General features: G+C 37.2%; 1 protein-coding gene across 2 annotated transcripts in view; it reads left to right on the top strand.

Annotated features, from left to right (window-relative positions):
* ELOVL4 (ELOVL fatty acid elongase 4) overlaps nucleotides 1-27,401 on the top strand; it is a 34,714-nt gene extending 7,313 nt beyond the window's left edge. For both annotated transcript variants that reach the window (XM_065056387.1, XM_005506731.3), the window contains exons 2-6: nucleotides 9,577-9,764; nucleotides 12,881-12,961; nucleotides 19,664-19,835; nucleotides 21,963-22,090; nucleotides 22,550-27,401. In XM_065056387.1, coding sequence (XP_064912459.1) covers nucleotides 9,577-9,764; nucleotides 12,881-12,961; nucleotides 19,664-19,835; nucleotides 21,963-22,090; nucleotides 22,550-22,825 — 845 coding nt within the window. In that variant the 3' untranslated portion in view covers nucleotides 22,826-27,401. The remainder of the gene's footprint in view (nucleotides 1-9,576; nucleotides 9,765-12,880; nucleotides 12,962-19,663; nucleotides 19,836-21,962; nucleotides 22,091-22,549) is intronic.
* Nucleotides 27,402-27,625: the final 224 nt, after the last annotated feature.

Genomic DNA, 27,625 nt, shown 5'->3' with positions numbered 1-27,625 from the left:
CAGGTTAACTCACTTATGTGCCTGCAACTCAACTCCTTTCTTTATGTACTTGAATAATTTCAGTGGTTTGATCTTTAACTCCCACCCCGGAGTGTTCTCTTTCTCTATGGCGTTGTGTCTGCTTGTATCATGAGATTCTTCCCTCCATCCATCCACACCCCCCATGTACTCTTCTGTTTCAGCATAATCATGGACTCTTGACTGTTTGATTTGTTTCTGTCATTTTCCCATTCCTCTCATCTCTTTCTGTAGTACCTCAAAAGTGTCTTCTTCCTGCTGTGTAACCCAAAATGCTTTCGTGTTTAGGTCAGATTTTCTTCTACTCTGTCTAATCTCAGTTTCAGTAGTCCATGAATTTTTGATCTAGAGTGAGAAACTGTATTGCAGAAGCTATTGGAGAAGCTTAGATTTGGAGGCCATGTGTTACCATGAATGCTAACATGACTGTAGAGGTGAAAAGACTTTTAGTTGTAGCGGTCATTATGGTATGACATTGTTTAGCTGCCAAACTCATGATTTTGCTGCTGTGTGCTTAGTCAGTGAAAGACACTCATTCAATTCATGATGTACTTGTGTTACGCTAACAGAAGACCTGCTGTACCTTACAACTGTAAGTTTTATTTCTGCCCGTGCACTTTGAAGAGCTAATATATTTCAATAACTCCTGTTTTGAGTAAAAACTACAAAAGAATTCCCACTGCATTCATACTTCTGTAGAACCAAACTGATGAGCAGCATCTTTGTGCTGATGCAAACAAACAAGAAAAAGGGGGTAGTTTATCAGATTTCTGTGCAGCTTCTCGCAAATGTTCTCTAATAGCTTTCTGGTATTATTTTTAGGTAGATTTGCTGTTGCTGATTTTCATACACGTTCACACACTGCATCTAGGAATCTCTAAATGTTCATCTATAGCCCCAGTAGTTATGAGATCAGTGATATAAGTTGTTTATATTTGCTGTGTAGTTAAGCATCAGTACCCTTCTGCTGTGTTAGCACGTTAGTCAGACATATATCAGTGCTGAACTTACTGTCCTGTGTACGCTGAGTATATAACACGTCTCTGTACAGTGGATAAGACCTTGCAGAGTTATTATTAAGCTGTTATTAATAATCCTTTGCGTTTTTCAAGGATGTTAACTCGTAACTGAGGGAATCTAAGAAAAAAATCTGTCTCGGAAGATTTATTCTTTGACATTATAAAATCATGAATCCTACTAGATGGACCAGTAGTCTAATCTGTTATTGCAACATTGAGTGTGCATAAATCCTAGGTTTGTATTATTGCTTACTGATACCCCTACAGCTTATTTTTGTAGTACCAAAACCTGCCACTTTTGCATGAAGTAATGACATCCAGTTTGAGCTCTCAGAAATACAGTTTTGGCTAAGACCAGAGAAGTTTGAATAAAAGTTTCCATAAAGAAAACAATGTAGAAGGAAAGCTTGTGTTTTATACAGCACTTTTATTTCTTTAGAAATACAGGGACATGGGCTGGATCATAGAGTTCTGCAAGTAGTTCATAAAATTGCATCCCATGGGTCAGTTTGGTGTTGGTTGGTTTTACGTGGGATTTTTTTGTTTGTTTTTGGTTTAGTGTTTGTGTGTGTTTGTTTGTTTTTTAACTTGTTTTCTTCATCTGTTTAACTTGTAATATTTAAGAAAAGGCATGCAGGTGTCACTGCTCAGGGAATGTATCTTGCTTTTGTGATGTTTGGAAAAATAAGATTTGACAAACAGAAGAATGCTGCATGCCTCAAGGGCTTACCATCTTGCAAATCTTGTGTAAGCTTCAATGAGGATTATATTTTTATTATTCCTTGAAGCAGAGTGTTTGCACTGTTCTCACAAAGAATCATAATCAACAGAGGAGGTAAATCAAAAATAATTGGAACAAGGCAATCTCTTAGACTTGAAAATCCTGAGACTTGATGGTGAGTTGATATGGCTCCTGAACTTCGTAATAATTCTGTTATTATGCTTAGCTTGAAGTAAGTGTATTCTGTAATTACTGTGTACAGGCACAAATGCAGTATGGTATTAGTGACTGAGTGATGAGAGGCTCAAGAAGACTAGAGTGCTAGTTGGAATAACAGGAATACTATTTAAAATATGTCTGAATTTTAACAACAAACTAGGATTAGGCATTCCTGTTACTTTAATGGGAGTTTATGAAGCACATGCATACTACACAGGTGTTCATTAGCTGCAGCAGATGCTCTTTTTAGCTTTATGGTATTTTGATTTTATGTTGCTCTATATAGGTTTAAAAAAGACTCAACAGTCAATTTCAAAGCCCCAAAATTTAAAACAATGCCACAGCTGGTTATAGGCAGTATCTCTTAGTCTGGTCTGTAGTCCTTTCGGGTTTGAAGAAGGCATATCTCTTTTCTGAGTGCAACAGGATTTGTACAGCTTTGTCTACAAACTTTTAAAATCTGTGGCTTTTGTTTTTCAGAGTATATGCTTTCATTATTGATTGTGCTTGAGGCTGAATATTATTATTATTATTGCATTTTAGCTTGGTGTTTCATAGCTTGCCATAGAATTTTAATGTCTCTTGTTCTCAGCCCAAACAAATTAGTTTGTTCTTAGCTAGTTAAAGCTTGAGGCTAGACAAAACACTTAACTCAGATACTTCCATTAGTTCTTGAAGATCAAAGTAAATATGTTTTCTCTGTACTGTTCTGTATTTAAATAAATTACCTAAATCAGGCCAGCTGTTGTGCTTTGTTGTGCCAGGTTTTGGGAATCTTTATCCATATACCATTGTGTGTATGTCATCCTTAGCTTTAGCAGTGACATACTCAACTCTTTGGGTTTTTTTGCCAATCATAACCAATAATATACTCACCTCTTTGTTTTTTTCCCAATCATAACTGCTACTGATGCTGTGATGTTATTGTGATAATACAGAATTCTTCTGTGAGAGAATATGGCAGGGACTTGATTGGTACAGTGACTTGATTGGTATAGTTAATTTTCCATGCCTAAGAGGTGCAAGTCTCATTTAAATGTTTGTAGAGTATCCAGAGAAGAGCCATGAAAATTATTAGAGGATTGGAAAATATGTCTTCAGATCAATGAAATAAGGTGTTTCTTTAAATCTAAAAAAAGCAGCTAGTGAGCGACCTGATAGCTGCTTATAACTACTCAAATGAGGAGGAAAAAAAATTGCTAAAAAAGCTGCGTATTCAGTCTAGCAGACAGAAGTGTCGCAAATTGGTTAAAATTTAATTAATTAATTTGGATTTAAGGAGCAAACTTATGCAGTGGGTCAGTTAACATTTTACAGCAAGCAGTTACGTGTTCTACTGGGTTCTGAGCCTCTGAAAAACATATCCTATAGTAAAATGGGAAATTCTTCTAAGGAAGATCTCTTAGCTAAAATGTGCATTAGGGGGAGCTTTATGGCCTTTGTTTTGTAGATTATACTAGATTGCAATGTTCCTGAGTTAGGTACAGGTATCTTTGACCCGATCAGTCTCCTTAGAAATACCCACAGTGCCAGACAACTGCAGGCATTGCCAAGTATGATAGGTGAGATAAAGGCGAGAAAGAAGCATAAACAGGATGCTCCTGGTGTCCCAGTCCTTTTGCTTTCCTGCAGCAGCTCTCTGCATAATCCCTCCTAGGAGGACATAGGCTCTTTTGATTGAAACAGGAGTGAGGCTACAGGCATGTTATTTTAGCTTGTGCACTAGCTTCAATCCTCTATCATAGGATTTCTCATAAAGAAACTTGATAAGCTGGGGTGATTGAGGATTAGAATGCAATATGCGCAATAAATAATCAATATCAGAGCAGACAAGTTAATTCAAGCACTAAAGACCTTTGAAAGAATCATTCTTTTTGGACCAAGAAAAATGCTCCATTAGAATTGTAATAAATAAGTGAATAGAAAATTTCAGCTCCTGTAGGTGTTCATCCAAAGGCCTCTCAATTTTTACTCTGCAATGTACTTCAACAGTCTTCAGTCTCAAGTTATGCAGCACATGCAGTGAGTCGTGTACTGTTCTATAGGCTAAGTTTATAGCTTCAGCTGTTGTTCTATTCGTGCATTTTGAGGTTTTAGTTAGTCAAAGACTGAGCTTTTTTTCTTGGAATCTCTACAAACTGGTAACAGTAAATGTACATTTAAGTGATTCTGATGCATTACTCCATTTAGTTTAAAAGCCTAGGGTCCAAACATACAGATGTTTATTCGAGTTCACTTTCAACTGAGCCAGTCTGCAGTGGTCATATAGGCAGAGAGAGCCTTGTATTCACTTGTAAGGATTTAAAGGACCAAGATGGTATTTTTCATACAAATGCAGAAAGATAACTATGTCGTGTAGACTATTAATCCATAACCAGAAAGAAAAAGGGAAGAGGGGCCACTAAAATACTGCAAAGGAAGTTAATGTGAAAGCTTAGTAAACATTTTAAGGTGCATGAAGTCATGTTTCTCAAATGTTTGCTTTATATGATATGTGTTTTCATTTTGTAATGTCCTTCAATTATAGTGCTAGTGGAGCTAACATGAAGTTCTTAGATAATTAAAACAGTGTAGTTCATAGAACAATACTCCAGTTAGATAATACTGGTTTGCCTTCCTTATATTGTGAAATTAGTATTTCACTTATTTAAAGAAATCTTGCTTGAGATTGGGCTTTGAGAGGACTTGTTAAAATAAACAGCATGATCTTCAGGGAGCTCTCACTGAAAGAACCACTTTTAAACAGTCACCATCATTTCTGCAGTGTCTTTAGAAATGTAATTGGACAGATGGATGTGCTGGATTGGCACTGTAAGTGTCTTTGCGCTGAGAATAGTATCAATAGCTATTAATAACTTCGAAAGGCTCTCCAGATAAATTAGTGAGTAGCAACCTTATAGCTGAGGAACACATATGTTGTTAAACTAAAAATAAAGTTTTACTAAGTATTGACTTTGAATCTAATACGAATGCAGGGAATTTCAGAATTTATGTATTTTAGTTATGAAATACTTCCCTCTAAAACTAGCATTAAAAACAGAGACAGTCACCATTGTATTGTTTCAAGATTTCTTCTAATGAATGCAAGAGCAACTGCGTTATGCATTTGCTCATTTTTAAAGTTTGTACTTCTTCAGGAAAGAAAAAATATAGATTATAGGCTCAGTAGCATGCAGGAAATCTAACTGTCTAAAATACTCTCTATTGGAAAGGAAATGCTGAACCACATTTAACAGAAGCATGGGCATATTAAAACACAGTATGTTTCACGGAAGTTTCTTGTGATTTTTATCTCTAGATCACCATCAGTGCAGCCTTATTTATTGAAATTCATCTTCGTTCATTTTCCATATTTCAGTATAGGTTAATTATGTCCTCTTTGGACATTACAAGGTAGGGTATTCGGTCCTTTTCACTGGTCCTGCTCTTGGTCTTGCTTTGGAGGAAGAAATCAGAGGGTTTTATGTGCGTATTTCCTGTTAATTGCCCCACATAAGGAATTAAATCCTGCAAGGGTAGGTGCCTGAAGGCAATTTCAGTTATTTTTATCTACTAAAAAATGTATACGTTCTTCTGTTTCTTCTCTTCTCCTTGAAATGTGAAACTTTAAAACGTATGTACACAAAGTGACAGGAAAACTTTGTTTGTATAAATATTTCACATTATTTCCTTACATAACAGTAGCTTTCTATTAGGAACGTGTTAGCAGATGCCTTATTCTATTCTGGATTCACCTTTATGATTGAGTGCAACTTCAAATGTTTGTTCTAAAACGTCTCTCACCTGACAATAAAAGCACTGTACTACAGGCTGTGCCATCACAATAGGCATTTTATTTGTGATCGAATTAGAATCTGGGTCTTAGGATTTGAAAGGCAAACACATTAATCCCCTGAAAGATTCAGTCAGTCTCTGTCAATTCCAATCAGGTAGAGGCATTGGTCATTTTGCTTCAAAGCAGTTGGAGGGATTTTTTAATTCAGGGGGCTAACCTTTTTATTTCAAGCTTATTTCATCGTTCAGGCAATGATGTACCTATTGCTTGTGAAGTACTTCAGGATTTAATGCACTCATATGTCCCATTAAGCAATCACATTTCTCTGTAATTTGCTGAAATAATTTGTGGTCATCAGCACTAGGTAGCAAGTAGGACACAAAATTGTGCTGTTTTAACTAAAAGAGGGTGGGAGGGTGTTGGAATAGCTTGGGTGGTTTGTCACTTAAGTAGATGACTTGAGAGTGAGTTTATCTTGGTTTGAAAGAGGGTATGTGGAAAGAAGCTCGGAACCAGGATCTGCACGTAACTGTCCATTTTCTGTGTAGAAGATGGACAAGCAGGCTTACCTGGTAAAGTGAAATGAAGTTGGTTTTGTAACGTAATACCTGTGCAACAAGAATGGTGTATGGAGCTGATTTAAAACTGAACAAGTTACTGTGCATTACCTACACAAGGTCTTGTGATGAAGCAGTTTCTAAATCTAGCAAGTTCTCAGATTAATAGTAGCATACTTTGTCATGCCACAGGATTAGTAAAAAATTATCATCCTCAGAATCTCCAAGATGCCCTGAAAATGAATGCAAGGTGGTGTTCTTAGCACAGGAGGGATTAGAATAAACTTTCTGACTATTGATATGCTTCTGTTTTGGCCAGGATGTACTCCAGAACTGAATCGCCTACTGTATTTGCTCTCATACAGGCATTTTGTGTTCAAAGTGTAATTAACTGTCCTAGCAGAGGTCAGACCCTCAAAAATCCCAATCAGATAGATTCCTTCGGCAATGTATTGTGTGGTCAGTATCAGTAAGCTGTGTTTTTAGTACAAATACTTTAGGACTTGTCTCTGAGATGTGGTGGCTCCCTGTGCAGAAAGCCTCTGCACAGGCAAAGTAACAGGCTGAAATCGTGATACAGGTATGGAAGTTTAGTGACAGCTGCCCAGGTGCTGTTATGTTGTTGTCAGAGTTAATTAAATTTATCCATTGGTTTTCTCCAGTTCTTCACTTAGTAGTATTTGTGGAAAGTAGGTGAAACAGTTGTTTACAGTCCTGATGCTTTCTTTTCACCCTCTAGTGAATCCTTGTTCTTCTCTTCAGAGGTCTTTGTCTCCTGCTACAAAAAGAAATCTGGAATAGGTCATGGTTCCTGTTTTCAGCAGTGGGTGGTAACATTCACCTCCTGGGTAAAAGTCAAATCTTCCTTCTTCACGTTTTTTTGTATTGTCATTTTAGCGTTCAGGATACTGTGGAAGGCTGGGTTAGAAAATAGAGGACATTCTGTAATATGTCTTTACCTCTTTATATTGCTTAGCTCAAGAAGGCTGGAAAAGCAGCCAGGTCTTTTGCCTTACCTGCTTTTCACTCTTTGCACACTTAAGTGTCTGAAGTGAGATGCAGATTTTATTAAAGCACGTCACACATTTTCTCAATTAAGTGGCACCTTTCTTCTCGCTTGGTGCAGATATGTCTTTGCTCATTACTTCATATTGGGTGGATGTTGTGGTTCTCAATTTCTCTTGTCTTTTAAATGGTATTATCTTTTATTTTAAAATTCAGATTGGTAGAGAAATTGCTGTTATAAAAAGAAGCAGGAACTGAAGTGTAAGGGAGACAGCAGCGTCATAATAGCAATGCAGCAGTGTGATTTCAGCTTCAATAAATAGCATTCTGTGAGGTCTGGCAAATGGGGCTGTTTCTTTACATTCCAAGACATTGTACTTACAGTATAAAGCAATTGTTCTCATGTTTGACAGAGAGTACATTATATTGTAATAGAAGTGTCTGTTCCAGGAACTTGCTGAAAAGTAAGAGGCAACTGTCTGCTCCCACTTTCTTGAGTTCTGTTTCACTGTCTGTTTCTCCAGTCAATCCCTCTGACTTTTTTGCCACTCCCCCCTGTTCTCCTTGCCCTGTCTTGCCCTTGGCTTCTGTTGGTGGCTGTGGTCACAACGCTGACTCCTGTCTTTCTGGCAGCATCAGCCTTGCTGGAGGTTTCCATGCATTAGGATGACTTCTCACTTCTGGTATGAACAGTCATAATGGAAGCAGCTAGGCTGGCTTCTTTTGCATTTCTTTTTAGGCTTCCTAGCATCTTACTTGCAATGTGCAGATCAAATATTGTTAAGTCAGCTGGAAGCAAGAAGAGTCAGGGCCATGCCCATTGTGTCTCTGTAGATCACAACATGTGGTGTTTGTTAGAATAGAGGGTCTCATGAAATCTGCTTCTAAAGTGAAGTTCTAATTTATGATCTTAAGGGCAACCAAGGAAACAAGAAAGAAGTGGAGGAGAAGTAATGGCATTGTTGTTCTATATTTCACTCATTGCATCAGAGCTCTTAATTTTTTAGATAAGTAGAGTTTTCTAACTTACCTGTTGGTTTGCCTGGGATCAGGAATGAATTTATGGTATAGGGTTTTTTTTTCACACTGTCTTCGGGTTACCAAGAAGAAAAACAGTTCTCTGAAATAAACTTGCACTCGAGGTAAGTCTGTGGGCAACTGCGTTGCTACTTGTGAGTTTGCCCACAAATGACTGAAAGCAGGTGGTTTAGATGTCTGAGCTTCCCAAGGAGCACTGTTGTGTGATTTCCATTTGAACTCCAACTGGTCTAAGCATCTGGAAAATAATCCAGTTAGTATCATAGAGCTGTGCAGTACCTGAAGTATCGATAGTTATGTAATAGTTGCCTTTTATCTATTGCTATAACTAGAGTTCAGCCTTCATATGGTGGGGGAAGGAAGCACCTGTGTAAGGATGTGTCACTGTAGCAGTGCCATCTTCTAATCCTAGATGTCACTGGTTCATCAGGCCAAGAGTGATTCTTTTTGTTTGGTTGGGTTGGGTTGGGTTTTTTGTTTGTTTTGTTGTTGTTTGTTTACAGATCCAGAACTTAATATAGCATATTCTGGGCACTAGAGTATGTGTGTCTCTGGATCCCATGAGTGACTGAAGTAGACTGTAAACAAAACCTTTGTCTCCCATTTTGCAGCACAGATTTCACTACCTAGAACCATCCCTTTAATCTCTTCTATTTAGTTGTTTTCCAGTGATGTTTGTATTCTGTCTGAAACATATGAGTCTGACCTACATCAAATAGCAAAAGTACTTGGTTAGCATCATACAACCTGTATAAAATTAATTGGAGGTGTTTTAGTACCCAATTGTAAACTAATAAAACCTATTAATTTTATCAGTATTTTGCCAGATTTGTGTATCTTTCATTTGTCATGTTGTAGAGTATTTTGTTATGTTGCCACTGCAGTCACTGTTCATCATAAGCAAAATTGTTTTCTGGGGGATTAGTGTGTTGGATTTGGGCTTATGTGATTCTGTTTGCTTTACTGTTTTGGATTGTAGAACAGGACAATGGAACTTGCATCACATAATGAATGTCTGTGTGAGGTAATGTGATAGAGTAGTGTGCTTTTTTTAAAACTATTTTCTTTAAACTTCCTAGAAAGAACGAGTGTATTGTGTTTCTACTATCGGATACATCTATTGCAGGAGAGAATAACACTTAACAAATGCAATGCTTAAAATTACAATGAAACGTATTTTGTTCAGATCTTGTTGACTCCTTCTGTTTGCTTCACCCTCCTCAGACAAACGTGTTGATGATTGGCCCTTGATGCAGTCTCCATTTCCAACACTGACTATAAGCACTATTTATCTCCTCACTGTCTGGCTGGGCCCCAAATGGATGAAGACAAGAGAGCCCTTCCAGTTACGTTTCCTGTTGGTTGTTTACAACTTTGGGATGGTTCTGCTCAACTTCTTCATTTTCAAAGAGGTGTGTATGCCCTCTCACAGGAGGGAATTCCTATTTAAGTCTGAGGCTGTCTACAGTTTGCAAAACGAAAATAATCTTACATATTCATCATGTCTATTGAGGGTGAATGTTTTGCACAGGCATTTAAAGCTGAGTTCACCTTTAATGTATTTCTGTAGCTAGGTATATTCTGTTTAAGAATAAATGCACTGAATGAGTCTATAGAAAGAATTTGTGTACTAGCTATTCCAAGTTCTTGTTAGACTTATGTTGGTCTAAACACTGGACAGATTAACTAAAAACCGTAGAGATTTAATACTTGTAACTGATTTTTTTTCCTTTTTAATAAATTTAATGGGTGTCAGAACACTTATTGTTAGAAATCGAGCTGTTTGATGCCTTCAGTGTGTTTATCATTTTTACAAATTCAGATGTCCATTGTATGTAGTGAGGAAAAGTTCTTGTCTGTAAATTATCTTTTAGAATAAGAATAAAAATGAACTGTATCTTTAAATAAAAGGACACATTTTTCTAATATTTGGTTTGCAAAGTTCTGAGAATGTTAATTTTAATAAATTTCAGTGCTGCTGCATTTCTCCCTTTTTAGGTTTTCTGTACAGAGGAAATGACTAGTAACAATGCAGTGGATCAGCTCTTTAGTAGTAGCTAAGTGGTATTACTTAACAGTTTGGTAATCATGATTCAAGGATAGCTGTCCAGAATACAGCTGATGCTAAGGAGTAGTTTACACTGCTGTGACTTTGCTCATCTGGATTGTCTTCTTCCAGGAAGTTATCTGATCATAAATTTGCAAAATCCATTTCCAAAAGTAAACAAGTGAACAGAGCAATTAAAATTACAGCATCGCAGAGCTCTTTTTTTTCTGTCTGGTCTGTTCTGTACTTGTGCCAGGAAAGCATGGCATGTCTGAGGATGATCTGCATCCCTAGAGCTTCTATAATAAAATCATTAACTGATTTCAGCAGTTTTTTTAAGACATGGTTCAGTAAAATGTTAGCCATCACACCCCAGTCATCATTTTGTCTAAATTGTTTCCTTGCAGTATTCAACTAAGTAGTAAAATACTCCAGGTATGACAGAATTTAATAATGACTCTCAAGGATAGTTGTGGGAATGGAAGAAATCCAATCATCTTGGCAGGTTAAAACTGAAACTCCTCTGAAATGAATTCTGCCATGTTTTTGCCGTGTTTGTCCTTCTCACTTATGAGCAAAACAAATTAAAGGAATAAGCTGAATTATACCAGACTTGTGGTCAATGATTTTTCAAACCTGTGTTGCTTATAATATATGTGTTCATATGGCATTTCCAAATCACTAAATTAATATAAAAATTAATGGGACTGCAAATATGCATTTGCTGCTGATAGGCTAAAAGCTCGTAACTCAAAACACAGAGGTTCTTGTTTTCTGCTATTTCAAATAGCAGGTTGTTATTCAATAGACGTTAGGACTATGGATATGTCGTTTACAAGAAGTGTCTTCTCTTGATCTTAGAGACTGATAGGAGGTAGGTGTTCAAGTTTCAGTTGTTCCCTTTAACAGGGCAACTTCTGCTTCAGTCTATGTGGGGTGTACAATACCAGTGTGCCACTGTTGTAATTTGCTTGAGCAATGTAATTGTTATGAGTAAAATTATACACAGATTGTGTTTTGTGAGTGACTGTGAAGTTTCCAGGTATTGCTGAGAACAGAATTTGAATGTTAAATTCCTTTAAATGTTGCTAAAATAATCATCCTGGTGGCAAGCTGTATTGTTCATCTGTGATAACTTATGTTAAAATGTTAAGTTCATTAAGTGGACTCAAATTCAGATTCAAATTAGGAGCAAATTTTGCCTAGAACATGCAGAAGTCCCAGATGGATCCCTTATTTTGCCACAAAACCTTGAATTTCTTATTCTACTTTGAAGCAGTCTAGTGAAGTCAGTTTACTGCCTTTTGCCAAGGGAGCCTTGGTCAAATTACCCAGCAGGTTGCAGGAGTGATCGGTTGGTTTCTGTAACAGTGTGGACTAAACTGTTCCCTGCTCTTCTCTGATACTATCAAATGTGCTCCTACCTGTGTGGGACCATGCTAGGGAGCAGTGGTGTTACAGCACCTTGTAAATGGACTTGGATGATGCAGTAGTAGTTCAATTTCTTTCCTAGAGTCATTTCTGTGGACAGTTCTTTCACTTCCCTACTTTAACAGATGTGTAGAAGTCAGTCCAGAATTTCAGAAGGTTTTATGTATTGGTTTTATCTGGATATCCTAGTGTTGTGTGCAAGATGAGATACCAAAGTAAACTTGAGTTCAGTTTAAATAAGATGAAAATCAGATTAGCAGTAAGAATAGTGAATGCCTACCAATGCTTATTTTGGAGATCTTTTTGTATCACCCGTCTTTACTTTTACAACTCACAATTTACAGGCTATGTCTGTTCCACTGCCGTCTTTTTTTATTCTTAACAGGGTGAGATTACCTGACTTTAAACAATCTTGGATCATAACATCAATGAATGTCAAGATTAGAATTTGAACCTTGTACAGCATTAAGCAAGTGTTCTTTTTTCCAAAGGGAACTTGCTCAAACGTCAGGTTTATCTCCTGTTCACGTTCTTGCAACATGCTTTATTTGGAGTGGCCCTACAGGAGCACTTCATGTGCTTTACGCTCTTTCTGTTGGCATGAAGCAGGAAACTTATCTTCATCCGGTTTCTCTCAACATGTTTCTCTCTAATCCATCATGGGAATAGCATTTCTGTCATTCATAGTGAAACAATTAGGTATTTCTGTCTCTGAAGCTAGAGCTGTCCGAGGGAATACTCATATTTTAATAGCTTAAGGTCACACTGGAATTCTTACTTATTTGTACAGGGCTCTAGTTATCTGGGCAGATACACGTGGGGAAAAAGTAGTACTTTCTTTTTAAGTTACAAGAAAAAAATAGCTACTGTGTAACAGAAGTTTGTTAGGACTAAATATTGGCTTACTTCAATAGTATTCTCAGGACTGATAAGGGTATTTTAAATATTTCTCTTCAGGTAAGTTTGATGTAGTAAGACATTTGCTGGTAATTGTTATGAACATATTTCATATAGTATCTTTCCCTTCATATATGACTTTAATATTTTCAGCTGTTTTTGTCATCAAGAGCTCGCGGTTACAGCTATGTCTGCCAGACTGTGGATTATTCAGATAATGTTTATGAAGTTAGGGTGAGTATTTCTTTTTTGTATTTGGATATGAATGTGTGTAACATATAGCACTACATGATCGTTTGAGTCTTGTCTGAAAACAGTGTTTCCAAAGTTCTGCTGTCAGCCATGAGTGTATCCCGCTATATTCTCACAGACCACTTCAGGTTTGAATATATTGCACGCAGCAGCTTTAATCAAAGTGCATCAGTGTATTTGCATTAACTTTCATCTGACTGCTACAAGTAAGGATAGTCTTGAATATACCATCCTTGGCTTCATCTGTGGTTGTACAATCCAAGATAAACTTCATATGCATACTTTGTTTCCTAGACCTTGCAGAAGTTTATGATACCAGGGTAACCACAGTAAAGTAGTATTTTAGCTAGATCAAAGCAAGGAAGATTTATCAGCATATAGTGTGGTTGCACTTCACTCCTACTGGTGAGGCAACTTTTTGTCTCCTTTACCCATGTTTGGCTTCATGAGGTCTTGCTGGCTTCTCGCAAATGTATTATCAGTACATTTCATTGTAGAAGCTTAGAATTCAAATGTGTGTTTTTTGGAAAGCATTCAAATTAAAGTAGAAGTGCAAACGCGTGTTAATTTTCGTAATGCTGTTGATTAGCTCATGTATTAAGCCTTATCTTCCAGCAGAGCTGACACTTGAAAATCTCTCAGCTGTTCTTGCAGGTTTCATCTACAGATTAGAACATGTTCCTGAAAATATAATTAAAGTGTGTTATAGTATAAATACATTTAATATTTATAACACATGTCAAAAAATGGCTGTCTGCAAGGTGGCTGTTCATGTGTAGTATTATTCAGAAACTTGTGCACGCGACAGGGGTGGTAGTGAAAAGGATGCATTTGAGTCTTACACCTTATGTGTAACAGCTGATATTGCAGAACAACTGTGTGTAGATTTTTATTTGCCTTATAATAGTTGCCTATTTTTTACCTTTCCCCATGCTGTGCACTCACTATTTAAGTCACTAGAATAATTCCGTTAATAATTTTGTTTAAAAACAGAATCTAGCTAAGTGTGACAAATGCTTGACAGGGTTTTTTCAATAGATAAGCAAAATAGAATGCCTTTGTACTCAGCTGGATGACACTGAGGTCTGGAATGGCATATATGGTAGGAATTTTTATATTAATGAAGTACAAGTGCTAACGACTTTTAGCATGCAAAAATTCTATTTCATAGCCTCACTTTTGGGTGCACTTGTTTGTGGAAGGCTGTGAAGGGGTCAGACCTACTCAAAAGAGTTCTCTTCTGTTCATTATGACAAACAAAGTATTATTATACAATGAAACAAAGACAAAATTACCTGCCTTATTGCATATGATATCTCCAGAAAAGAAATGTTGCTCTAGCAGTATTTACTCTTTGGATTTCCTGATTTATTTTTTTTTTTTTTAAGTTTTTGCAAACTTCTTGATTTGCATAAACTTTATTTCTAAAGTTTTAAATTGTAATATGTTCAGTTTGCAACTGAGTTGAGGAAGCATGGAAAATGGAGTTCTCTCAAGTTCTTGCAGCAACTGTATAGTATGTTATCAGTCAAGACCCTTATCTTGATTGATATCTGGTAGTTTTTGTGAATGAGTTCTCAATTTAGGTAAGTGACAAGTAGAAAACTACACTTGCAGTAAGTGTGCTTTATGTAACTAAAGAGTCGAGGATACATTTCTGGCCTGCTTTACAGCATATTGTGTTCTGCATTTAGAAAGGTATGTTTTGGGGTTTTGACACTGTGGGACAAAAAATAAAACCACCACAAAACAAAAAACAACAACAAACAAACCCAGACCTCCTCAAGATTCCTTTCACTATAATTTTTGTAATACAAGCCTGCAAAAGCAATTTTAAAATGTAAGTATGTGTCAGCTTCTTTTTGCAGTTTTGAGTTTAGAGTTGATAAACCTTGTAGCACATCTGTCACACCCTTTTAATAGCTCTAGATACTAAATATCTAGTATCTATTGGCACAGGGTTTTCTCTGAAGAGGAATACTGTACTGCAACAGTAGAATTAATTACAAATGCAATAACTTTATTTGTAAGAGAATGAGTAAATAAATTCTGTTATTAGTCAGATAAAGGAGGCTGGGACGATCTCACATAAAAGGAGCGCTGAGCCCAGAAGGCATTATGGAACATGCTCTGGAAAGCCACAGCTTCATGTATGACTTCATTGTGGGGCTTAGAAAGCTGGAACAAATATTGAGAAACATGAAACTAGTTGCATGTGGTAGTCTAAATGGCAGTATAGAAGCCCCGGTATGAACATTGTTTCTGTCTTTTTGGGAATGTGATGCTATGATGTTGCCACTTAATGGCACTTTTTAAGCAAAGCTCTTGCTCAAAATGAGGGGTTAAGAAACCTCAAGAACTCCTCAAGGGAGTACAGAGAGGTGGTAACCAGTTTAAAAAATAAATAAATGTGTGTGTGTGTGTGTATATATATATATGTGTGTGTGTGTATATATATACGTATGTGTATATGTATATGTGTATATATATATATATATATATATATAAAGTTTGGCTCTCCCAGGTGCCAGAGAATGTCTTTCCTTTCTTCTTTAACCCACATCATATATCAAGACAATAAGCCAATGATTTCAAGGGGACAGTGTAAGGGCATGTGTTGGCACTTCCTCTGTATCGTCTGGCAACACCAGCAATCTGTAACTCACAGACTTCTTAAGTCAGACAAAGCCTCTTTGTTTTGCGAGCTTTGGGGGTTATTCTTCCATTAATTTGTCTTTATGTTTTCTTCAACTTCTATCAAGCTTCTGGCTTTCACTGACAATTCTGTAGGTAGTTTACACACAGTATGAAATTGGTCCTACTTACTGTTTTGAACCTACCTACACCTGTTAATCTTGTTCTACTTAGGCAATGGACGATTGGAGCAAGCAGGGATAGAAATTATATTCCACAGTTGCAGAAATACTTGCAAAAATAAACTCCTTTCTAAAAGAATTCTGGGGGAAGTATGTAGCCACCTTACTGACTGCTGGCAGGAAGCTGAGGAGAGTGGTTTGTAATTGGTTATATTAACAAAAAAAACCAAACATAGTAACAGACAACCAGAATGGGTCTTAGGGAAGAAATCCCCAAGAAGGGATTTGAGGGACCAGAAGCTGCATCTTGGAATAACTTTTTCAGTTATAGTTTATGAGTCCAAATAATAAATGCAAAGGGCCATGGTCTTAAATCCATGCTTTGGAGTACTCTTTTATTTGGAGTGAACAATTTCCTAAACTACCTAACTTAAGACACGATAGTGTCTGTGAGTAGTCACCCCTCTGATTACATTTGTGTGTCCTTGTTTCCCAGGCCCAGGTTAATTTATTTTATTAGCATTTCTGAAGAGCTGAGAATTAGGAATCTGGGGCTGTGTGAATTAGTTAGTTCCTAGTTTTAAATGTGCTGATTGTAATCATAAAGCTGAGCTATGGTTGTCTTCTGTATTGTAATTGTAATCTGCATTGTTTGTATTTATGTCTAGAGCTTGAGCAGCCTCCTCTTAGGTAATAAATGTAATAATTTACTTTAAAATCCTGTGAAAGGGAACTTGACTTAACAAAATAGACTTGATGGTCCTGTAAACAAAATTCTGTATCTGAAGCAGGGAAGATTTCTCTTTAAAGCCACTTTAATTTTTCATGTTACTTAGTGTCTTCTAAGAAGTACCTGTTCCTTCAGACTCCTTAATGAATAACTGTCTCCAACCTGAAATGAGGAAGGAGGGTGCAGGAATGAAGTCCCATGTTAAAACAGCCCTCAGTTCAAAACACCCTGCAGCAGGCAGAGGTCATGCAGCTGGAGCTCTTATTGACCCCCCTTAATCCTGGGCTGTAATGTAATCTTTCTGTGCTGTCTGGTGTTTCAACAGACTTAAATTGGTACACATAAAAATTGCCAGAAAAGGTATGGTTGTGACTAATGTTATTCACTTCAGGTATATGCCTTTTTAATGCATATTTTCTTTTAAGCTAAATCTTTCATGCTGTATCCAAAGAATGACCACAGGTCAGGTCCAAAGTTCTGGTGCTTTGCAGAAGTTGCTTAACAGTAGCCATCTGCTCCCATCATAGCTTACATATTGGTGCGTTGTTCTACTTTTTTTCTGTCCTCTGTTACTGATTGCATGGATGGCCTTGGGCAAATGACTTAACATATGTTTCATTTTTTTCTGCATCTATAATCTAATGATCAAAACATTTGCCTAAGTCATTGGGAGCGCTGAAACATGTCATCAGTACATGAAACCTAGTCAGGTTTGAGAACAAACTTAGTAAAGGTTGATGATAGCAAGAGGGCAGAAGAGCTGTCAGGGAAAAAAAATCACAGGAACACAAAAATCAGCAGGTATAATCCTGCAAAGAAATTGAGGCTATTTTTGTTCTTAAGTGATAGAAGCATTTTGATCAAAAGTTCAACTGATTTTGATCCATGGGCTGTAATTGCTTTCTGTGCAAGGTAGGTAGAATTCAAAAGAACGAGGTGTGTTAAATGACTTGTCCAGGTATGTATAGTGAACCTGTGGCATCTTGAGCCTAAAAACAAGGTTTTTTGTTGGATTTTTGTCTGCTTACATTTTGCTCTATGTCATACAGGCAATTGGCTATTTGCTTATTGGCTATTTGGCTTATTGTTCCACTGTTTCTTTAGCAAAATGCATGTCAGCTTTGTAAGAGATTTTATGGTAGTTTGCTTGTAATTGACTTATGGATGATTTAAAAGTTTCTCAAAAGGAAGTAAGAGCTTGAGTATTGTAGTGCTGGCTTGTCATTCTGTGGATACAGTCCAAAGTGTTTATTGTTAACTCATAAGATGAAAGAATGCTTATCTTAATTTATTTAAGAGATGCAGCTTTAGCAAAGATCTGTAAAAGATGCTGAACTGTTATGCTAATCCCTGGGTGTGAGACAAAACCTTGATGTGGGTGTTATTAAACACTTGATTACCTGTCCCAGAGGCAGAACTGTACTGGATATTGAGCAACGCATATGTATTGATGGTTCTTGCAGCTTGACTGTGTGTCTGGGAACTTCAAGATCTGTGGGAGTCGCTTTCTGTCATTAAGCCTCTCTCCAACTTTGACAGATATTAGTATCTTTTTATATACAATTGACAAAATCTGTCTTCTCTTCCTGAGAACTGAAGTAGGCTAAATCGCTTCGAGGGAATGAGAAGGGTGTTCATTAATGGATGCATAGAAGCCTGCAGTTTGGCAACAGCAAGCTGTGCTGTCCCTCTGGGACACTGCAGAGTCTGCAATGCAGATCTGCGGCACTCTTCTGCTCCCATGCTGCTTTTTTGCTTCTGCTGTAATCTCTCCTAAAATGTTCACCGGTACAATTATGACTGTGACAAACTTATTCTGAGGAGAGATGCGTTCTTTTCCTGCTGGTTTGGGGACACAGAGGAAAACCCCATGCAGGGCTGTAGCGTTGCTCTGTACTGCTTGTTCTCTTGATTCCCCTTTCTTTTACTAGCCTAACAGTGTGTGTGTATTTAGGAAGGGAAGCTACTGCTCTCTTAAATTTTTCTCTTCTGTCTCCCCTGGGTACTGAGGGGGTGGTGGAGTAATTTCACACCATGTTAAGGTAAGAAGACTGATTTGCCATCAGATGAGTCCTGAAAGACCAGGTGAACTTCTTCTTACAAATAGGTGTGTTGTGATATTGCCAGCTTTCCTTGCTGGCGGTGCCATTTCCAACTTTCCTTTTATTTTTTTATTTTAAATTCTCTGTGTGAGTCACCATCTGGGATATGTTCTGGTCCCACCCTTGCATAACAAGCTAGATGACTTATGATGCCAGAAACTAGACTTGTTGCTGTGCTTTGGGACCTGGAAGGGAGCACCTGCCACCACCATACTCCCATATTACGGTATTAGCAAATTGCTGCACAGAGCTTCTGAGCTTTTCCTGGTAAAACAATATCCTGATTTCAGCAGAAAGCCATGTTTATGTTGCATCTTGGGCAAGATTCACTGCGATGGGTGGATTAGAAAAATAATTTTGGGTGTGTAGCACTGCCTTGTTGGATAGATGGGTTATATCTCTGCAGCTTTTGTGGCTCCCGTGGTGTCATTTCTTCTCTTTCCTGAATGGTACAGAGCCAGTGGGGGAACACTGCTTTCCAGAGGGGGTTTCTGAGCAGGCCAGAAGAAGCTGAGAGGTGTGAAATCCGTACTGCACCTAGCTTGTAAGAGTGATTTGGTATCTTCCCACTCATATGCCCATGCTACTGAAAGAACCTTATGTTAAGGCTTCGACCTTTGCACCTTCATTTTATCGTAATGTTCTTGCCTCATTGTTCTAACCACATCAAAGTGTTGCCTCCTTAGTATGGGAAGCCCTGTAGTAGTCTTCTCCTGCAAAGCTTAGGATAGAGAACGAGGACACAAGCTCTGTGTTTAACTGGTAAGTTGTTCAGAGGTGGCGCAGCTTTTAATTATGTTAGCTCTTTTTTACAGTTGTGATTTGTGAGCAGCAGACTCAGAGTAATATTTATATGTCCAGAATAGAGAAATGAACTAGTGTTTTTGTTGTTGTTCCCATATCTTCAGATGTTTCATGACTACCTCAACATTTAGCAGGATTTGGGGAAGGAAGAGGTATCCTTCTCTTGCAGCAGAGGACCTTGTTCCATTTAGCTTGGAATCACTAAAACTTCTGTTTTTTTTTTTCATTGCAGATAGCTGCTGCATTATGGTGGTATTATGTCTCTAAAGGAATTGAATATTTGGATACAGTATTCTTCATCTTGAGGAAGAAATTTAACCAAATCAGTTTCCTTCACGTCTATCACCATTTCACCATGTTTACCTTGTGGTGGATTGGTATTAAGTGGGTTGCCGGTGGCCAAGGTGAGTTCCCTTCCTCCCATACCTTTTTGACTGGACACAAGGGACAATGGTTATTGTTTGGGAGCAATGGAAAAAAGTTTTTGTAGACTTAACATTATAATATACAAGACTGTTTAAATAGCACTGAAGCAGTGCCATAGCTTAGTGATACAGTCTTCCTCTGTGGGAAATGTGGGGGAGGAAAAGATAACAGGGCAATAATCTAATGAATTGCAAAACCTTTTTTTTTTTTTTTTTATTTCATGGGCATCAATTGCAAGCCTGAAGTTCTGTTTTCAAAATTACCCTTGTTCTGTATGAAATAGACAGATGAATGCGTCTTGCCTAACTTTAATTTTTGCAGATACAGAGAACTGCAAAATCTAATTACATGCCACAATCTGTGTGCAAATGTAATGGAGTTAATGGGAGCATTATTTTGTCATTGCATCTGAGTTTTGGGTTTGCTTTCTTTTTTGTAAAGAGGCATGTATAAAATTCTGAAACCTTCCCCTGAAGGTGAGCCAATGAATCTGTCAATTAACTTTTAAAACCTATTCATAATGACACAAGTCTATAATTCATTATCAACCTTTTTTTTTCTTGTTTCCTTTCCAAAGCCCCCATCAAATAATTTTGTTTCATTGTACTTAACAAATCCTTGCCTGCATTATACCCTTGTTCCTGTTGCTTTGCCTCATCTCTCTCAAATTATAAGCTCTACAGAGCTGAGAGTTCAGGGAAAATACCTTTTTGTTTGTACTTTGCTTTGTAGGCTTAAGACACTGAAAGTATAACATATAGTAATTGCCACACCAAACTGTAGATATCTTGTACTGAGCAGTTACTTGTATTCAAAAGAAGAAATATTTAAAATTCGTATCTCTGACTATCCTTGAATTTCTTCCAAGTAATCTGCAGGATGCAGGTACTCAACCAGCCTTTTCCTGATCTTTATCAGCCACTGCACCCATAAAATAAGTTTATTGAAGACTGGTTGCTTACTTGTAACCTTACTTAGAAATTCCCTGGATATCTCAAAATGCCCTATCCCTTGTTGTCTTTTCAGACCTTTTGTGCTGAATATCAGCAGTTTTCAATACAACAGTTGCAACTATTTCCAAATTTATTTCAAGTTTTGGTGTTGTAACACTGCCTCTTAGTTTCTAACCCCTGCAAAAGGAAAAGCAGTGGCTGCTCTTCTGCATTTATGTAAAGCAACTGCATAAATACGGACAGATCTGTGTTCTTCTGTTTTCTAGTTGACAACACGTTGCTTACATACACAGATCTGTTATAAACTAGACCCTGTTATAGCAGGGTCTAGACTACATGGGTATCTGAGCTGCCTGATGTCAGCAGCTATTGTCTGTGTTGCCCCAATCTTACATGTCAGAGCCTTTTTAAGCTTCTCTGGCAGTGTAAGAATAACTTAACAAGATATGATTTGTTTCTGCTAAATGATTGTTAATCTGGACAGAGCAAAGAGATCTTAATGCAAATGAGAACAGTCGTCTTTGTTTCCAGCATGGATGGTTCTGGAAGAAGTTATACCATACATTTATATATTGAAGAATGCTGGATAATTTAAGTCATGAATAAGGAAACTAAGGATGAGCAATTTAGACAAAGTCACTTGGCAATGCCCTTAAATGTCTTATAACCACAAGTGAAGTTTTGCTTTGTAAGATTTCTTTTTGGCCTATTTAAGCAGACTTATGCATGAGTTTCTTGACTTCTCACTGAGTAGTGAAACTACTACATCTAAATACACTTCAAAAGATTTAAATTCAGAATTCGATACTTTATACTTGTCAAATAGAGCTTTCAATAATCCTTTAGCAAAGCAATTGCACTTATACTACAGTAACTAGTGTGGAATCTGTTATTTATGTCTGTTCAACAAATATCTTATTAAAAGCTTTTACTTAAGTAGTTCTGTGAAAGATGTGATGTAATACTTGCATGAATGGTTATTTGTATCAGCACGTGTTGGCAATCAGGTCTATACTATTGAATATTTCAAAGATGAAATCCTGGCATGTCCTACACTTTATAACTTTTACTATCACATGAATAATACTAGAAAAGACTTCTCCCATTTTTTTTTTTAATTACATTACAATCTTCCCTTCTGTTCCTGGACAGCTTTTTTTGGAGCTCAGATGAACTCATTTATTCATGTCATTATGTACATGTATTATGGATTAGCTGCCTGTGGCCCTAAATTTCAGAAATACCTGTGGTGGAAACGATACTTGACCATATTGCAATTGGTAAGTGATATTTCTCCATTTACCTCAAGAGATGTATCACCTCTGAGTTAATTTGCATTTGCAGAGCTTTGGAACAGATGCTGCTCCTTCCAATAGTTCTCAGCTGTCTGATACTCACAGCTCAAGTTAGAATACTTCCTGGACATGGAGGTGTTTATTCCATGTCTCAAAAAATATGCAGCATAGATGAGTTAAGTCTAATACTACTTTGTTTCAACTGAATCACAAAAACATGTTTGAAAGGTAGAGAAAATCCAGATCTCGTTTTCCTATTCCTGAAAACTGGTGCCAGGTACTGAAATAAATTTGATGTCCCTGGTCAAGCATTTGTGTGCATGCGTGATGTGACAGCCAAATACGGCAGCAGTTTTCGTAAATTAATGCATCAGTATATATTGGTACAGTCAGACCCACGGAATGTATCCAGATCTCTTTGATTCTATATTTTCTGTCTTTCAGGTGCAGTTCCATGTGACTATTGGCCACACAGCCTTGTCTATTTATATTGATTGTCCTTTCCCTAAATGGATGCACTGGGGTGTAATTTTCTATGCTGTCACCTTCATTTTCCTATTTGGTAACTTCTACTATCGGACATATAAGCTGCCCAAGGAACCCGTAAAGAATGGCAAAATAGCAAATGGTGCTGTTGCAAATGGAGTAAGCAAACCAGAAAATAATCCAGTAGTGGAAAATGGAAAAAAGCAGAAAAAGGGAAAAGCAAAAGGAGAGTAACTTGATCCAGGCCTTAACCATTGTTGACAGAGAGGAACCTTCAGTTGGGTTTATAAAAGGAAGAAAAAAACACTATCTGTACCAATTAACCTTAGGTTACTGAAGAGCTAGAACACAGATATTTTCATTATTTATGAAGATTGTTCTAAGAGCAACACTAAAGTTGAATTTCTATCGTAATTATGTAATTATCATGCATATGGTCTCTGTGTAAACTTGTAGACTGCTGGTGTTGGTGAATGTAAGGAAGAATTGCAGTTGATTCCATGTTTAGCAGTCCAAAAGTTAATACTACCATTGATACAGGCAGTTTTGTTGGCACCCACATTTCTTTGGGGGAGGGAGGGGAAGGAAGTTGCATTTGGATACTTGTGTTTTCTTTCCAGAAAATTATTAAATTTGAGATTATGGTGTATTATCTAATCAGAATGTGCAACTTTTCTTGTCCTCCTTGGAGAGTATCTTCAGACACATTATGTGCTTTCAGAACAGTGTTTGACTTTTCAGACATTACTTGATTTGAGTGTCTGTTACAGTTGGGGTTTTTTGGGTTTTTTTTGTTTGTTTTTGTTTTTGTTTTGTTTTTTTTTCTTGTGGAAATATACCTACCTCTTCATCTGCTGAAAATAATATTGAACATTAAATAACTGGTTTGTCAAATATGGTGTCCTCTAATATAAATATTCATTAACACTAATTCAGGACAAAACATGATTTCCTGTGGGAGTTAAAGGAATTTGGGGGGTTATTTTTTGTTCAAGTCATCAATAACCTTTTCAGTCTGAACTTAAATTCTGGAGTGGTACTTTTAGTATAGCTAAGTGAAGATAAAATTTTAAGGATGTATAAATATGAAACAATACATTGTTTGGAGCAAGCAATAGAAGTAGGCCCGCTGCTTGTTGTCCATGACCTGCATTAAACCTTTGGTGCTGACTGATACTCAAAATGATATGATAATGTTACGATGGAGATAAAACAACAATATGTAATTCCCTTTAGAAATGCTCTGTGTATGGGTAGTCATGCTAACCACAAGATAGTCACTTTACTGGGAGACAGAATTTAGTTAAAAAGTGCTAAATACAGCAAATATAATATGTTGAAAATGCTGCTACTGCTCAATGCCCATTAAAACTCTATTTGTTTAGACACTTGCAAAAAAAAAAAAGTACTGCTAGTATTCAGGCCACCATTTTAATAGGAATGTCAGAGATGGACTTCTGAAGCTCTGTTTCCAAAATATTCTTGGTTCTCTTCAACTGAACTGGCAAAGTGATTCTGCTGATCATTTTTAGTCAAAACTGCTAAAATAAGTAGAAGCCTTTTAGACGGCTTTTCATCCTATGTGCTACATTAATGGACTTCGTACTGCTCCTTTTGTAAAGAAAATATAGGAAGAGTTATTCTGCCTCCAAATAATGTGATTACTAAGAGAGATGTTTTGAGCTTATGATGGGTATAAGATGGGTGGAATAAGAAACCATATCCTGAACGCCCATGTTCCTTGCTTATCACTGCAAGAGCTCCTGTGTTGCTGTCTAAATGCATTCCTCCCAGCTCTGATCAGAAACATATTCATAGTTAGTGACAAACTTGCATCTGGCAAGTGACACTGTTGTTGCAGGAAAAAAAGTACGTGGAGCTATAGGTGACACGTTTAATAGTTTTTGCATCTCGATTATCCATCAGGTCACATCTTCTGTGTGTCAGGTTTGTCTCTTGTCTGTGTAATAAAATCCGTCTAAGCCTAAAAACCTGGTCCTAGGAGAAAAAGGGTTAGATATCATCTGTTGCATTCAGAAATAATTCCTAATGCTGGAGTTGATACAGCTGGAAGGTAGTTCTTCCATAGTTACCACCACCATGGATTTTATGGCAGAATATAGTCTTGTGAAAGAATGTCTCTGCTGAACTGTAATGTGTGCGACCATTAAGTTTCCTATCTGCTGTGTCTTGCAATTTTTCAAGCCTTTGTACTGATGCTTTTTGCATTTGCATAACTGTGTATTTATGGAGTGTGGCATGGGGAAGAGGGATTGCAGTCTACCCTTCCTTCTTGGACAAATGCCACTACCCTAACTAAGCCAAAATGCTGGCTGACTGAGTAACTTTGGAATGGCCGAAGGAGCAAATAACTACAAAGCAAGATAGCAGATTTACAGCACACCTGCTACTCCAAGGTAATATCTGGTGTGAATACACTTACCCTACTGTAAATTCAAGGTAGCTTACCTCACTTTGATTAAAGGGTCTCTTCTTTCTCTTTGCCATGGGATGCGGACAGCTAACTTGTAAATCTGTACCATTCCTTGTATTGTGTTAAACTGGTCGTTTGCTCTGTCTTTCTTTTGGCAAGCCAGATCAGATAAACTGATTCTCTTAATGTGATCTAGCTCTAAAAGAGCACATTGAGAAGTATTCCAGTACAGGTTCAATTCTGTCTCTGCTACACTTTGTAAAGTAAGAATTATGTCTTGCATGTTGGCAAATACTTAAACAAGTGAAAGTCAAATCTTCCCTCATCATGTATGGAAGCTGCTGAAAGTTGATAACAACTTGAACCTTATTGGCAGAACTTGAGTAGAATCCAACCCTCAAATCTGGGGCACTTTGTAACTTTTAAGAAAAAGTGAAACAACGCACTGTGGGAATTCATGCATACATACACATCATGGTGTCTGGCCCTGTTCGGTAAAACCAATTTGAGAGATTGGCATTTCATGGAAAAAAAAATCCATTATTAAATTGCTGGAACACTGCTGTTTTGAGTCCATCTTCTGCAATATGCTTTCCAAGGTTAATTTATGATCTATTTGATTGTTCACATGAGTTGAGTCTGATTATGATCCTGAATACAATGGCCTTATTAAATGTGCATTTTTGTAGGCTTTGTCTTGAGTGCAATACTTGTGTTTTTGATTATGCAGCCAGACTCACAGAATACAGGGCTGAACTTGTACAGCTTTTTATTTTTCACAATTTGAGACAATGATGCACACATGAGATACTGCCAGATTCATTAAAGTCATCACTGAATCCGAGGTACCTCAGAATTTTGCCATGAAAGTAACAGCACACACATACATATATATATATATATATATATATATATGTATGTGTGTGTGTGTGTGTTATCTATACACAGAACTGAAATTTAAATTATGAAATCTACTTTGCATGTCTGGGATATTTTTTTCCTAAATGTTTCCCATTTATTGAAATTGAAATTCAAACCATTTGGAATTTTTTTTGCCAATGAAGGATACTTTTTGCTAACAGTTGTGAATCTCTTAGACCAGAGTGTCATAATTATTTGATGCCATGTAAGTGATACCATTTCATTTAGCCTCATCTCTAGCAGTGGCAGTTATTGGATTCTTTTAGCACTTTGTCAGTGTAAAATAAATACAAATTATCTCTATATATGTGTGTATATATATGTGTGCACATACATAATGTATGTGTACACACACATACATATATTGGTTCTTAGCAGGTTCTTTCAATATGTGAAGTTATGTTTCTTTAATATGAAGCTGTCAGGAGCTAACAGAACAGTTCTTACAACTCTAGCAGTAAAATGAAGCAGTTTTCATTGATCCATAGATCAAATATCAGTCTTGCAGACATAAACAGTATTTGTCAGTCATTTTAGACACAGGATGGCAGGTAAGCCAGAGCCATTTCTCCCAGTGTAATAAAGATTGAGGCATCAGCTGTAGATTCTGAGGGGGAAGGAACCTCAACTCAGAGATGAATTATGCTATTCTATAGTAGGGATCATTTTAAGCAACAGTATGAGTAATATGCTCCAGGTAAGTCTTTGAAGAGATTGCAATCAATGCAATGTTTAAGAAAACACTTATTAAATAATGTTTTTCTGTAGGTTCAAAAGCATGACCTATTTGATTATATGACCATTAACTACTTCCAGCTCCAGGAGAAAAAGATGAAGGCAAAATAAAAATGCTGCACATTTTTTTCATGTTAACCTTAGGGCACCTTTCTTCATAGTAAGCCCTTCACCTCATGTGCTGGAGAGGTAGGTAAGAAACAAATACACAGCTATATTGCTGGAAGTCTCACTCCTAAAATAGCTTATAAGCATACTTGCTATCTCTTAAGAACTTGAGTAAAACTGTTCATGATGCATAAAGTCAAACCTTGCATGAAGTTACTGTGGGATTACGGTTGTAGTGTTTAAACAGATGCTTAAATGTGTTTCTGTTAAAATTGAAAAGAATGGGGAGCGTATTGTCTGGACAGTGTATTCATCTCTATTAGAAGCCCAAGTTAAGCCAATTTGGTACCTAGAGCAAGTCACCCATCTTACATCTCGTTGCGTTGCAGTCTGAGTCGCCCCCTTTGCTAACGTAAGCAGTCGGAGCTCTGTGGAAATTGGTGGGGTGTTTCCCCTTTACATCAGCAGAGTACGTTTAACCCTAAAGAACAGAGAAAATACTTGCTTTCTGTCAATATCCCAGGAGGATGAGGGAAATGTATGGTTCAGGATGCTGCTTTTGCAAGGTGTTCATGCTTTTGTAAACAATAATAAATAAATATTACTTTTTCATGCTGTTTCTGTTTGGTTTTATACGTTCTGTAGAAGCTAATTTTCTTTTATGTAGCCCAGGAGTTTGAGACAAACATTTGTGGCACATCCTCCTATTTTAAGGTTTAGGGGACTTTCTAATTTTGGATATTGCCCCCAAATGGTAGCGTAGTGGCTTTGAAGTCACCCTCAGGGAACTGACTGAAAACAGGATTTCCACTTAAGCAAAACCCAAGCCTCCTGGA

This window comes from Columba livia, chromosome 3 (assembly GCF_036013475.1).
Source record: "Columba livia isolate bColLiv1 breed racing homer chromosome 3, bColLiv1.pat.W.v2, whole genome shotgun sequence".
In the NCBI taxonomy this organism is placed as follows: domain Eukaryota; kingdom Metazoa; phylum Chordata; class Aves; order Columbiformes; family Columbidae; genus Columba; species Columba livia.
The sequence above is the reverse complement of the archived record's forward strand: the minus strand, read 5'-3'. Positions and strand labels throughout refer to the sequence as shown.